Source organism: Galeopterus variegatus, unplaced genomic scaffold (assembly GCF_000696425.1).
Source record: "Galeopterus variegatus unplaced genomic scaffold, G_variegatus-3.0.2 Scaffold3173, whole genome shotgun sequence".
NCBI lineage: Eukaryota > Metazoa > Chordata > Mammalia > Dermoptera > Cynocephalidae > Galeopterus > Galeopterus variegatus.
Window position 1 is genome coordinate 86,825 of NW_007729284.1, and position 14,578 is coordinate 101,402.

The 14,578-nt window shown below is 35.3% G+C and overlaps 1 protein-coding gene and 1 pseudogene across 1 annotated transcript in view; both read right to left on the minus strand.

Moving 5' to 3' along the window:
* Positions 1-1,020: 1,020 nt before the first annotated feature.
* LOC103599976 overlaps positions 1,021-14,578 on the minus strand; it is an 87,706-nt pseudogene continuing 74,148 nt past the window's right edge.
* The window catches only part of LOC103599978 (zinc finger protein 717-like), a 30,815-nt gene continuing 19,781 nt past the window's right edge, over positions 3,545-14,578 (minus strand). Inside the window, exons 3-6 of the mRNA XM_008584193.1 lie at positions 6,216-6,342; positions 5,876-5,968; positions 3,669-4,610; positions 3,545-3,567 (exon numbers count right to left, since the gene is read on the minus strand). Coding sequence (XP_008582415.1) covers positions 3,545-3,567; positions 3,669-4,610; positions 5,876-5,968; positions 6,216-6,342 — 1,185 coding nt within the window. The remainder of the gene's footprint in view (positions 3,568-3,668; positions 4,611-5,875; positions 5,969-6,215; positions 6,343-14,578) is intronic.

The following is a 14,578-nucleotide window of genomic DNA, read 5'->3' on the forward strand; positions in this document are numbered from 1 at the left end:
TTAGCTTCAAACATTACACAAAATTACCTTTACTTAGTTTTGTAATACTGGTCATACAAATTTACCTAAAATAGAGTAAGAGCAAATCTGTATAGTGCAGTCTTTTAGACAATATATTTAACAAAATATACTGAAGAATAGAGTGGCAGTTAATGTCAAAAATCCTGAAGTAAGTCAAATCAAACTATTATACTAAGTGTATCTGTTACCTACCCACAGTTATACTGGGTTTCATTAAGACAAATTTTTAACAAAATATTTTTATTCATAAATGTTGCATATGTGAGGAGGCATTTTTGTGCATTGCAGGCTGTTTAGCAACGTCTGTCTTCCCACTCAATGGAGTAGCACTTCCCAACCTTCAGTTATGACAACCAAAAATGTCTTCAGACAAAGCCAAATGCCCCCTGGCAGGCAGTGTCACCAGTCATATTTGAATATTGGTAACATTCAAAATGTTAAAAATATTTTTAGTACTCCATTTATCATTTCCATTTGAAAACTTACATTTGTTACATAGATTTATAGTTTTCTCTTCATTTCAAATTCTGACAGAAAGTGTTGAAAGTTTTCTTGAAAGCTTTGACATATTAAAGAGATTCAGAAAGATATTTAACTTTATTTTCACTGTTCAATGAGAGATCCTGATAGATATTACACATTTATTGCATTGTTTCTCCCCATAATTTGATTTTTCCACACATTGATCTGGGTATAACAGGTGAAAACACAGGATTCTCTTCCCATTTACAGGGACTGGTAACGTATCTCAGAAAGTTGATAAAATCATTAGCTGGAGTGGGCTGGTTATGCTGTAATGCAAACAGAGCACACATACAATGGCTCAACAAGGAAATAATTTCTTATATAATGTGTTAATGGAGGCTTTGGGATAGTAGTGAGACTATCTCTGGTTTAATTCCTTCCGTTTTAAATTAGGGTGGATTTCTCCCACCTCTGGCCCCCAATTACACCTGAGTCATCTTCATTCAGTCCCAGAGAAAATGAGAAATCAGGAACTACATGGAAACTTTTTTTTTTATTGTGGTGCCTGAACTGGAAGTAATGTTCATCACATATCTACATTCCCCCAAACAGAGTTAAATTACATGGTCATCCACCCAATCATGGAATGCTCAGATTGCAGGCTACACATAAGAGAGAAAAGAGTGGTTTTATTTAAAAAGCAGAGTCTAATCCATACAAAATTTCTCCCGTGTAAATTCTCTACTGCCTGCTATGATGTGATTCCTTTTTTATTTTTATTTATTTTATGCTGAGTGGCTGGTATAGGGATCCTTTGTGTTATGAGCACAATGCTATAAGCAACAATGCTCTAAACATAGCCAGCCTTGAAACTTTGGAGAAAAACTGTTTTCACAATTATAGCCCTCCATATATATCTGATGGTACACATCTGGTGATTCAACCAACTACTTATCAAAAATCCTGAGAAATAAATAAAAACATTAAATAAATGAAACAATTCCACAACTGAAAAACAACACAGAATAACTACTTACATAATACTCACATTTCTTCCAGAATTATAAGTAATCTACACAAGATGTAAAGTACATGGCAGAAAGTGAATTGGTAATAAGCAAACACTACACCATGTATAGAAGGGACTAGAGCATCAGCAAATTTTTATATCAATAGGGTATCCTCAAGACAACCTCCAATACCTGAGGACAATTTCATATTTATAGGTCTTCTTGAAGTAAGTTCCCTGATATCTTGAGGTATGACTTCGGCCAAAATCTTTTCCCATACGAATTACATTTACTGAGATTTTTCCTTTGTGTGAATTCTTTCCTTTCTGTGAGGAGTTCCAGGAAAAAGTTTGTCATACCACATTCAAAAGTTTTTCCTGTGTGAGTATCCTGATATCTTCTAAGCTGTGACTCTATAAAAAAACTTTTTCCTCATTTCATTACATTCACAGGGCTTCTCACCTGTGTGAATTGTCTGATGCCTGCTGAGGGCTGACTTTTGGTAAAAAGCTTTTCCACATTCTTTACATTCATATGTTTTCTCACCTGTATGAATTCTCTGATGCATATTGAGGATTGACTTTTGGTTAAAAGTTTCTCCACATTCTTTACGCTCCTACAGTTTCTCACCTGTGTGAATTCTCTGATGCCTGCTGAGGGTTGACTTTTGGTAAAAAGCTTTTCCACATTCTTCACATTCATATGGTTTCTCACCTGTGTGAATTCTCTGATGCACACTGAGGGTTGACTTTTGGTTAAAAACTTTTCCACATTCATTGCATTCATATGGTTTCTCACCTGTGTGATTTCTCTGATGTACGTTGAGGGCTGACTTTTGGTAAAAAGCTTTTCCACATTCTTCACATTCATATGATTTCTCACCTGTGTGAATTCTGTGATGAATGCTGAGGTATGACTTTTGTTTAAAAGCTTTTCCACATTCTTCACATTCATATGGTTTATCACCTGTGTGAATTCTCTGATGCACAGTGAGGGCTGACTTTTGGTTAAAAGCTTTTCCACATTCTTTACATTCATATGGTTTTCCACCTGTGTGAATTCTCTGATGCACATTGAAGGTTGACTTTCGGGTAAAAGCTTTTCCACATTCTTTACATTTAAATGGTTTCTCACCTGTGTGAATTCTCTGATGCCTGCTGAGGGTTGACTTTTGGTTAAAAGCTTTTCCACATTCTTTACATTCATATGGTTTCCCACCTGTGTGAATTCTCTGATGCACATTGAAGGCTGACTTTCGGTTAAAAGCTTTTCCACATTCTTTACATTTATATGGTTTCTCACCTGTGTGATTTCTCTGATGTACGCTGAGGGTTGACTTTTGGTAAAAAGCTTTTCCACATTCTTTACATTCATATGATTTCTCACCTGTGTGAATTCTCTGATGCACATTGAAGGCTGACTTTCGGTTAAAAGTTTCTCCACATTCTTTACATTCAAATGGTTTCTCACCTGTGTGAATTCTCTGATGAATGCTGAGGTGTGACTTTTGGTTAAAAGCTTTTCCACATTCTTTACATTCATATGATTTCTCACCTGTGTGAATTCTCTGATGCACACTGAAGGCTGACTTTCGGTTAAAAGCTTTTCCACATTCTACACATTCATATGGTTTCTCACCTGTGTGAATTCTCTGATGAATGCTGAGGTGTGACTTTCGGTTAAAAGCTTTTCCACATTCTTTACATTCATATGGTTTTTCACCTGTGTGAATTCTCTGATGCACGTTTAGGATTGACTTTTGGTTAAAAGCTTTTCCACATTCTTTACATTCATATGGTTTCTCACCTGTGTGAATTCTCTGATGCCTGCTGAGGGCACACTTTTGGTTAAAAGCTTTCCCACATTCTTTACATTCATATGGTTTCTCACCTGTGTGAATTCTCTGATGCCTGCTGAGGGCACACTTTTGGTTAAAAGCTTTCCCACATTCTTTACATTCATATGGTTTCTCACCTGTGTGAATTCTCTGATGTTTCTTCCAGTTTGACTTTTGGTTGGAACCTTTTTCACATTCCTTATAAATTCTCTTATGCTTGCTGAAGTTTGATTTCTGGTGAAAGACTTTTTCACATGTGTTATAGTCAAAGGGTTTATCAACAATGTGAATTCTCTCATGTTTCTTGACTTTAGACTTATTGGAGAAAATCTGACTTTCTTCACATTCATATGGATTCTTGCTCACATCAACTCTCTGACATATAGTAAGGGTAGAATTATGGTAGAAAGATTTTTTACATCCATTACATTCACAAGATTTTTCACTTGTGTGAATTGCCTGATGACAGCTGATAAGTGAATTCTCATGAAAGTTTTTGGCACACTTAATAAATCCATAGGACATTTCCTCTATGGGAATTCTGTGATGCACAGTAAAGTCTGACTTTTGATACAAAAATTTCTCCTGTTCATTACATGGATAAAACTGCTTCCCTGTAGATGTTTCCTGATATGAGATAAGGTATGATTTCTTAATAAAAGATGTCTGACATTCACTGTATTTATCATGTTTCTCACCTGTGTGTATAATCTGGTGTTGAGTAAGTTTAGCCTTTTTATAGAACATTTTCTCACATACATCACATTGAAAAGTTTTTTTCTCTACCTGAGTTATCTCTTGGGCAATGACAGCTGACTTATTACAGACTTTCCCATATTCACTATATTTACAGGTGGTCTCACCCATATGAACCTTCTTACATGTAAATATTATTGGCACTGTGTTGGAGGATCTTCCTTTTCCACTATATTCAAAAGGTTCCCCAGTTGGAATCTTGGGATGTTGACTAAGATGCTCATGATGTCTCTGTAATTTCTCGGATATATTAAGCTCATCAGGTTTCTCTTCAGCATGCATGGTATCAGTCTCTGGAAGAAGTGCATTCTGGCATATGTTAAACTCCTCATGCCCCACTCCTGAATAGTTTCCATTATTTATAACCAAATTTAAAATATGCTTTGAACTCAAATTAAGTGATTTTCCTAACTCCACTCTCTTCTCAGTTGATTGATTGCCATTGATGATTACACCTTGCCACAAGTATCTACCATGACTTTCTTTGCTTCTCTCAATTAAGTCACTGACTATCAGGACATCTGAAATGACAAAAAACAAACAAACAAAAAACAACCCATATCCATGAACCACACATAAGCATATTTTTTGCATGGTCATGTAAAGGTAGAGAACTTTCTCCCAATCCTAGTAATAAAAGATTTTTTAAAAATCAATAATGGATATTGGTTTCAGGAGTATATGGGTTTTCCTCATTCTGACATAATGTTATGTTATATTAATATACTTTCTTTCTTTTTCTTTTTTTTTTCTTTAAAAGATGACCGGTAAGGGGATCTTAACCCCTGACGTGGTGTTGTCAGCACCACGCTCACCCAGTGAGCTAACCGGCCATCCCTATATGGGATCCGAACCCATGGCCTTGGTATTATCAGCACCGCACTCTCCCGAGTGAGCCATGGGCCGGCCCTTATTAATATACTTTCTAACATTATGTCACATTGTTGTTCTTTGCTTCTTTATTCTCTTTTTTCTTTTTTAAACCATGATGTAATATTTGATTTTTACCTTCTCCCTGACTGTAGATTTCAAAAAATTACTTATCACCTTCCATTTGTTTACAGTTTTTACTCCATTTTATTTTTATAATAGTGGTTATCTCCTGCAGCTCTTTTTCTCATTCTTCTGCTTTGAATATGGCTACGTTTTCCTTCATTGGCTACTTTCAGGTGCAGAATGTCCAATTTTTCATCACATACGGAGTAAAATGACTGGTTAAGATTTTTGTATGTATGTCCCTATACTTTTTACTCTTCCCTAAAAAATAGCTATTGGCATGTGGAAGTTTTTCAAATAATAAAATCTCCTTTTTTCCACCCTAAACAGAGCCTCCCACAAACTACTCATTTAACCTAAATTCCTGTGCTTCTCAATACCATTACTATACAGAATACTGAATCCACCCCTCCAGACCCCCTTTCCTAAAATATTTGGTTCTGTAACCAAGGCTGTGCCCACCATCTTTGAAAAAGTTGTTTTTGACTCCTTCTAAAATCAACCTGTATTACCTCCCCAAACTCTGGAACACACACTCTCACTTGATAATTCATGGCTCACAAAAGCTGTAGTATTATGCACTGAAGTTTTTTAAAAACAGTAAAATAAAATATGGAAATATATATGTGTGAGTCTATCTAAGAAATTATATAATACATGTGTTGGATGTGAGAAGGTGAACCAGCCTTAGCTCACGCAACTGTGGAAGAATTGCCCAAACCAGCTGAACACAGCCAAGGTCTGCTGGCTTTTACTCATTCTCGTTTTTGCCCAGGATGTGTTTACTAACCTGGGAGGCTCTGGTTTGGGTTTTCTTCTATCATCCATGGCTCGGCTCCTTTCTCCAACTTGAGGATCACCTCAGGTTTACTAATGCAGTGCCCTGTTAATGGGAAGTAACATACGACTTTATAAAACTGCAAAGCCAGATCCTTAGAAGAATGACAAGAGCTCAGCTCCAGAAATTATACAATAAATAGGCCAATTTGGAACTTTTGTTAGATGGGGATGACATGTTTTTCATGAAATGTAATCTTAACAAATAGCATAAAACCCTATAACCATTACTATTTTTATAAAAAAAAATAACAAAATGTTTCTCCTGAATGTTACTTGAGTGTTTCACTCACCCAAAGACACCAGGCTGCTATAGGTCTCCAGCATCACATCCCTGTACAATGTCCTCTGAGCATCATTCAATTCCTGCCACTCCTCCCAGGTGAAGTCCACAGCCACATCCTCAAATGACACCAACTCCTGTAATGGCACATTGATCTCAACTCAAGCAACCAGCCCTGGGTCACAAAATATGAATCTCAAAGTTCACTCTTCTGCAAGTGTGAGTGTCTTATGTGTTAAATAAGGTGCTGCTTTTCTGTACTCCATATAGTAGAGGGAAAAAAAACCCAGCAGGAATATCCCGTCACTGTAATAACATATTAATTACTAAAAATATGATTACAAACCTTACCTTATAGTTAAGAACCATCATTGTTGCTAGTGATAAAAGTATGAATAAAATGCTGCTTCTCCAAGAAGTTTATAATCAGGTATGAAGACATAAGTATAACCTGAACCAGTGTGTTTGATAAACAAATTTAGACACAAGTTCAATAGAGAATGGGGTAAGAAAGACAAAATATAATTCTATGTTGTATTCTGTTTGCACTTCACTGAAACGCCAAAGATGTTAAGCTCTTCCACGTGAACCACATGTTCTCATGAATATGAGGCAATAGCAAAACTTCAGTCACAAGAGCAAAGGAAGACACCCCATGTTAATGGAACCACACATGGCACCATGTCTAGATGAATGCTCATGAGCAGAGATAAAAAATACACAATTAAAGAAACACATTATGGAATGATCCTGCCTTTCAATATTTGTCTATTTCAAACAGTAAAACATTATATGCAATTGCTGTCTCTTAATTACTTATAAACTGAAAGCATATACAAAGGCATTCCAAAATTTCCTTTGCACATTTTAAAGGATCGCTTGTGTCTGCATGAGAGTGAACACTGCCACTTTGTAAACACAGGGTGTAAATAATGTGGTTTTGTAACTACAAATCAGTTACACACTAGATTCACAATTTAACAGTCATCCACCAGAAGAATGGAAAAAGCTTTTGAGAGCATCAAAGAAAACAGGGTGATGGAAGACCACCTGCATTAGAACACAAAGCAAGGTTGGTTAGCTAGTTTACTTGGGAGAGCATGCAGCTGGTAACATTAAAGTCACAGGTTCAGATCCCTGTATGGGCCACCCGATAGAAGAAAAAAATAAAAAATAAACAACAGAGCAGTAAGCAAACAGAACAGGAAAGTAATACAGAAACAAAAGTAAAAAGACACTGCGGTATTAAATTCCTGTGCAGAAAATAAAATAGTGTTTTACTCTTAGGTTCTATATATAATTACAGCTAGTTAGGTACTGACACAGTAAAGTGTAGTTTGAAGAATGACAGAAAAATATAACGGGCAAAAATAAAACAGACTTGAATACATTATACTTGAAATATCTGTTGGGCCCAAATAGCAATTGGATACATGATTCCAGAGTTAAAGAGAGAGATCTAAGCTGAAGATAAAGATTTGGAAATGTATTAGTCCATTTCCGTTGCTTAAACAAAATACCTGGAACTGGGTGATTTGTAGGAAAATGAAATTTACTGCTTGCAGAATTAAAAGCTGGAGAGTCAAAAGTCCAGGGAACATAGCTGGTGAAGGCCTTGATGGAGATGACTGTGACCCAGGGGTCTCACATGGCAGAAAATGGCAGGGCAGAGAGAGGTCAACCTCTCATGTGTTCTTCTTTTAAAGCCCTCAGAAACCCATCCCTGCCCACCATTATTAACTAATTATGGAATGGTGCTACAATCTAATCACATAGTTCAGGCCCCATCTCTCAATTACCATAATAGGATTTCCCACCAACTTAACACTGTTACAGTGGGGGTCAAGTTAGGGTTACATTCAGTCCAAGGCAGAGAAACATCAAAACTTCAATGTTACCTGAAGCCATCAGAATGAGTGAGCAAACCTAAGAGATTCCAAGTAAAAACAAAACAAAACAAAAGAACAAGGACAGAGTCTGCAGAAGCACTTTATCTTTAAACATGAGATAGAGGAAAATAAACAGAATGTGAAGAACAAAAAGAAATTTTCTAATTTTATTACACAATTAAAGGAAAGCTCAGTATTAAGAAGTCTACCAATATAATTCATCATATATAATATACAAAACAGACCAAGTACAGAAATATATCCAACATATTCATAGTTCTATGAGCGAAGATCCTTTAAATAATTATATAGATTTTAAACAGACACACGGCAGGCAGGCAACTGGCCAGGATAGGGATCAAACTGTGGTCCTTGAGAATATTGGCACCAAACTCTCACCAACTTGGTAGACTGAACATAGCTGAGAAAAAAAAAAAATCTCCAGGTTTGAGGATAGGTCAAAGAAATTAAGAACTGAAAAGCATACACACACAAGAAAAACACACAAAAAACAAAACATCTGAAGAGTGTTGGACAATGTCAAAAGTTGTAACACAGAGTAATGAGAAAACCAGCAGAAGAAAGATGGAGGAAAAAAAAAAAAAAAGCAGAAGAGACACTTAAAACAATAAAGTCTGAGAACTTCCACAAGTTAATATCAGGCACCAAACCAAAGATCAAGGTAGTTCAGATAACATAAAACCAGATAAATGCCAAAAATCTACATATAGGCATGTAGTTTTCAAACTTCAGAAAATCAAAAAGAATGAAAAATCTGAGTGAAGACAGAGGGAAGAAAAAATATCTTTCCTAAAAAGAAACAAGATAAGAATTGCACCCAACATCGCCTGAGAATCCATGTAAGGACAGAGTACAGTGAAATATTCAAATGGTTGATTAAAGAAACCTACAACCTAGAGTCCTGTGCACTATGAAATAAACCTGTAAAAAGAAGAAAAAATAAAGACTTTCTCAGGCAAACAAAAATTGAGAGAATTTGTTGCCAGTACACCTGTATTGCAAGCAATGTGAAACAAACAAACAAACAAAAAACCCGAAAAAAAATTTACAGAGAAGATAAAAGATATATGTTAGAATCTGGATATACATAAAGAGAACTAAAGAAATAAGTGAAGGTTCAATAAAAAGCTTTCTTAATTAAATTTTTTTCATTGCAACATAGATGACTGTACATATCTTTGAGGTAAAGCATTGGATATCAATATGTGTGCAATATGTGATGTTCAAATCAGGACAACTAGTATATTCTTCATTATACAGTGTGATCGATTTTTGTGACCCTTTACAAATACCTCCCTTCCACCATCCTCCTGAGCATTTCCTCCCTCTAGTAACCTCAGCTGTTTTTGTCTACTCTTGAGGTTCAACGCAACACTGCGTCTGTTGTACATTTCTTTAATTTCCTTAAAATTAATTGTTTATTTTCTTAGCTGCCATATATAGGTGAGGACATGCAATTCTTCCTGTGTCTGGCTTATTTTACTTAACATATTTTTTTCTAAGTTTATCCATGTTTCTGTGAATGGCAAAATTTCATTCTTTTTAAAGGCATAGTATTCCACTGTTTAAATATACCACATTTTCCTTATCCAGCCATCCAATAATGGAAATTTAGGTTGGTTCCAACTCTTGCCTACTGTAAATTAGGGCTGCAATAAACATGGGAGTACAGGTGTCCCTTCTACATGATTATTTCCAGTCCTTTGAGTATATACCCAGCAGTGGGATTGCTGAGTCATATGGCAGTTCTATCTGTAGTAGCTTGAGGAACCTCCACATGATTTTTGATAATGGCCACACCAATTCACAGTTCCACCAACAGTATAGGAGGGTTCCTCTTTCTCCACATTCTCTCCAGCATTTGTTATTCTCTGCTTTTCTGATAGTAGCCAGTCTAACTGGAATGTGATATTTCAATGTGGTTTTGATTTGCACTTCCTAGATGCTGAGTGATGTTAGCATTTTCTCCTATACCTTTGGCCATTTGTATATCTTCCTTTTGGAAATGCCTATTCAGCTACTTTGCCCATTCTAAAAATCAGACTATTTGTTATTCTACGTTTAAGCTGTTTGAGTTACTTATATATTCTGGATAATAGTCCTTTGTCAGATACATGTTTACAAATATTTTCTCCCACTCTTTTCCTCCATTGTTTCTTGTACTGGGCAGAAGCTTTTTAATTTGATATAATCCCATTTGTTTTTTCTTTTGTTGCCTATGCTGTGGGGTCATATTCATAAACTCTTTACCCAGTCCTACTTCCTGAAGTGTTTCCCCTATATTTTCTTTTAGAAGTTTTATAGTTTCAGGTCTTATATTTAAGTTTTTAATCCATTTCTTCCAACCCAGGAGCATAGAGTGCCGGAGACCAGCTCCAGTCGAGTTTGCAAGTCCTTGCAGCTGCAACACGCTGACAACCCGCAGAGAGAGAACATGCATAATGATGCATTGAAGTCTCCATCTGTGTTTTTTATTTTTGCCGACCCTCCCTCTCCCTTTTCGGGTACCCACAACTCGACTAGAGCAAGTCTCTGGCAAAATGGTGCCAATGCGGGGCCTGAATTAGGGAAAGTATAAAGGTTGTTGCCTTCAGGGGAGTTCGGCCTTCATCCTAGGGTGCTGCAGACCCCTCGTCAAGAGTGACGGGTTAAGAGTGGGGACTAATAGTCTGAACTTTTTGAGAAGTTTAGAGCCTAAGTGGAGGAAGAATAATGGAAAATTCCCCGTCTAAGAATAGGTGTCTACGTATTGACATTCTTTAACACACTAGCAAGCCGCAGTTGGCTGAGTTTTTGTTGTTTGTACAAGAGGTTAGTCCATGGTTTCTGATAAAGGAACATTAAATTTAAAAACTTGAAATCAGGTAAAAAATAACATAAGACAATAGTATCAAAGCCATGGAGGAGCTAATATGCCGGTCTCTGCCTTTTCTATTTAAAGTGCATTGAGGCAAGGCATTAAATGTAAATGAATTTACTGTAACGGGTGATAATCCTCAAGAGAGAGCTCCCTTGCTGTCAGACAAGAAGGGACCAACTTATGGGTCCCAAGATAGCTTATTCCCGGTTACAGCTTCTAAGCAAAAGCTCAATTTAACATCTAATAATCCATTGGATAAGGAAAGAACTAAGGACTCTGATGATCCTTTAACCCCTGAAAAACAGGAAAAGTTAGATGAAGAGGCAACTAAATATCATCAAGAAAAATGGCCTCCTAGTAAATGTTTTCTACATCATCCTTTTTCATAAAAGAAAAAAACCCCAGAACTTGGGGAGATTGGCTTTCAAAGAGCAATAAAACAGGCTCAAAAAGAAGGCAATTTCTCTTATTCTCCTGTGTCTTATGAGGGCAATGAGCCTAGATGGGAGCCATTACCCTACAAGTTATTTAAAGAGCTAAAACATGCAGTTACAGATTATAGCCTTATATTTTGTCAAAAATTTGTAGATTTGGTTTTCCAACAATTTCATAAAAATTTTCCTTCAATTTATTTAATTCATTATATAGATTATATTTTTGTTTTACAAGGATAAGGCCTATTTACAGGATGCTTTTATTTAATTGATTTTTGATTTGCAGTTTTCTTGGCTTTAAGGTGGCTCCAGAAAGAATTCAAGTTTGATCATGTTTTTCTTTCTTATCTGCATGATGCTTCTTTCTTTCTTAAAAGCAGTGGTTCTTGTTTAACTACATGTGCTAATCTTTTTCTCTGAAGACTCTGGAGTTTTATGAAGAAAAGCAGCCATGGCCAAACAGACCCCTTTCGGGTCTCCTGCTCTTCTTCTAAAAACCTCAAGAGTCAAATGGTTTCATTCCTAATTGCTGGCTCAGCTCTTGAGCTCAGTAACTCATTTGAGAAACAAAAATATAGACTAAGATTTACCTGTTTAATTAGATGGTCTCAAATTTTCTTGCATCCACTTGGTATTTTAAACAGACTTCTAAGTTCTCTTTTAGTCTCATTTATGTAATTATTTTCACAATTTTATGGTAGAGTTTTATGCTACTTTCTTAAAAGGAAAAAAATCTCTCCATCTTCTTGAAAAGGCTTACATACTTTGCTTTAAAATGTAAACTTCTTATCTTGCTTTCTTTTAGGTGAGGAAAAGCCTCATCAATAACTTTTTTGAAAAAAAACACAATCTAAACCTGACTATCCTTTTTACTAGTGAGCTTTATTTACATCTTAAACAAAACTTATAAGATCCTTGTTTGTTCTTGTTGTTTATGTCTACATATATGCGTGCGTAAGCTGTATGTTATGTCTATATGTTCATGTCTGTTTATGTAATTGTTTTATGTGCAAGGTACATAATTGGCTTATAATTAATGCGTGCTCATTAAATAAATATATTTTTCAAGTTCACGTGACTTAAATTTTCTAAAGTTTTGATAAATATATTTTCAAAGTTTGATTCAAACCTTTTACCTAAAATTGTCTCTAGGTCAATGTGTCTCCTTGTTATCTCAGCTCTGCCTCCTGGCCATGCTGGGAGAAACAATATCTTTTAGTCATAGATAGTGGATACTGCCCTCTGCCTCTCTGGATTCCACATGGCTTCAAACGCCACATGAAAAAAACCTGAGACCTGATATGGCTAGTAAAAAAAAAAACTTATGCTGTTAACATTAACTAATAAGGGTATAAATCTAATACAACAAGTTTTTGGCTAAAAAAACATAAATATGTATTTGCTAAATTTAGCTAAAACTCACACTAAGCTTTACATAATTTGCTCTAATAAATGGATGCTTATTTACTAACCTAAAGATATAAAAATGTTCTTATCAACAGACATTGTTGCCAGGGTTTACTAATCAAACAGGACTACATTTGTCTTTGCTAGAGGCTTTTAAATTGTAAACCCCACCAAAACCAAAAATAAAACTAAATATATATATATATATATATAAAACCCTTTATATATAATTTTTAGACAAATTAGGCCAATTGAACATCGATAAAAAAGAAACAAGTATGCAAAAAGGAGGTAAGTTAAAAAAGGCTATGGATGTGAGATAACGGTTATGGTTGGAGGGGCTAAAAAACAATAATAATTTTTATGTAAAAAAGTATCTGGTACAGTGTATTTTGTCCTAGAGTAAAATGACTGGCTATTTAAAAAGCAAAAAGTATAAGACAAAAACAAAATGTCTGAGTAAGTCTTGATAATGGTTTAGGTAGATAAGCTTGTTAAAAGAGTTTTACAGTAAAAAGAGAGAGAGAGAGAGAGAGAGAGAGACACTTGAGTGCTCTTACTACAAAATTGTAAAAGGTTTTTCTTTGTCTTTTAAATAACTGGCCTAGGAATCTTATTTCATATTTTATCATGATAAGTTCTTGTGCTCTTTGCCTTTAAAACCCTTTGTCAGTTTTTTTTTTTTTTTTAGTAATTTGTGATTTTATTCAATTAAATGTTTTAAGCCTTTTGTTATTTAACACAGCTTTCCAACATTAAATTCTGTAACTTTAAAATAACTTTGGGAAATTCCAGTGGCCCTGGAGTTTCGCAAAGAATATCTAAAAGATGTATCAAAGCTAATTGGCTTATTTAATAAATTTGACTATGTGGGAAAACATTATTAATACTGAAGGTGTTATAGATATGTGTTCCAACATTTTGTAAGATTATTAAATATCTGTTTTAATATAAATGTTGCCAGTCATAATTTTGGTTTAATTATAATTTTAAAATGTTATGTTTTAAAATATTTTAATAGGTACAGTTTCCTGACAAACTTTAAGTTTATAGCTTTAAACTGGAGTTCCAAAATTTTAATTAAAAAAACTAACAGATTTGTAAAATTGTTCACAAAGGTCAAAACAACAAAAGTTAATTGATAAATTAATTTAAAATGTTATAGGTTTTTGCAATATCCTTATTTTAAAACAAACCCTAACTCTCTCTCTCTCCTTTGTTCCATTTGGCTTCCTGGGGCCAGAAAGAAATAAAAGTAACAACTAACCATTCTCGCCTCTTAGGTAGAGATCCTAATATTTATGAAAAGCCTCATTTTTCACAACCTTTTAATTTTTCAGCTTCCACTGAGAAAATGCCTTTATGTTTCTCTTCTCCTAATGTTCCTCCTATTAAATACTGTGTTTCTACAGGTTATAAAACATCGTTAACTGATTCTCCTAGGATTACAGATTCTTGATTTAGTGCTGGCGAGCCAACTACCCATTCGCCAACCATTAGTTGAGAACCTTGGACTTTATCTTTTGTTTCTTTAGCAAATTTTAATGATTCTCATTTAACACTATGCCCATCAATTTTTTTATCCATTTCTCTGCCTTCTTCTATTCCAACATGTTCACAGAAAGAAGCTCATACATGGGATGGAATCTCTTCTTGAGCAGGTTTCCCCAATTGGTTTAATTGTGGTTTTAAAAATAAAACTTGTGGGCCGGCCCGGTGGCGCACTGCTACAGTGCGCCGCTTGGGAGCGTGGTGGCGCTCC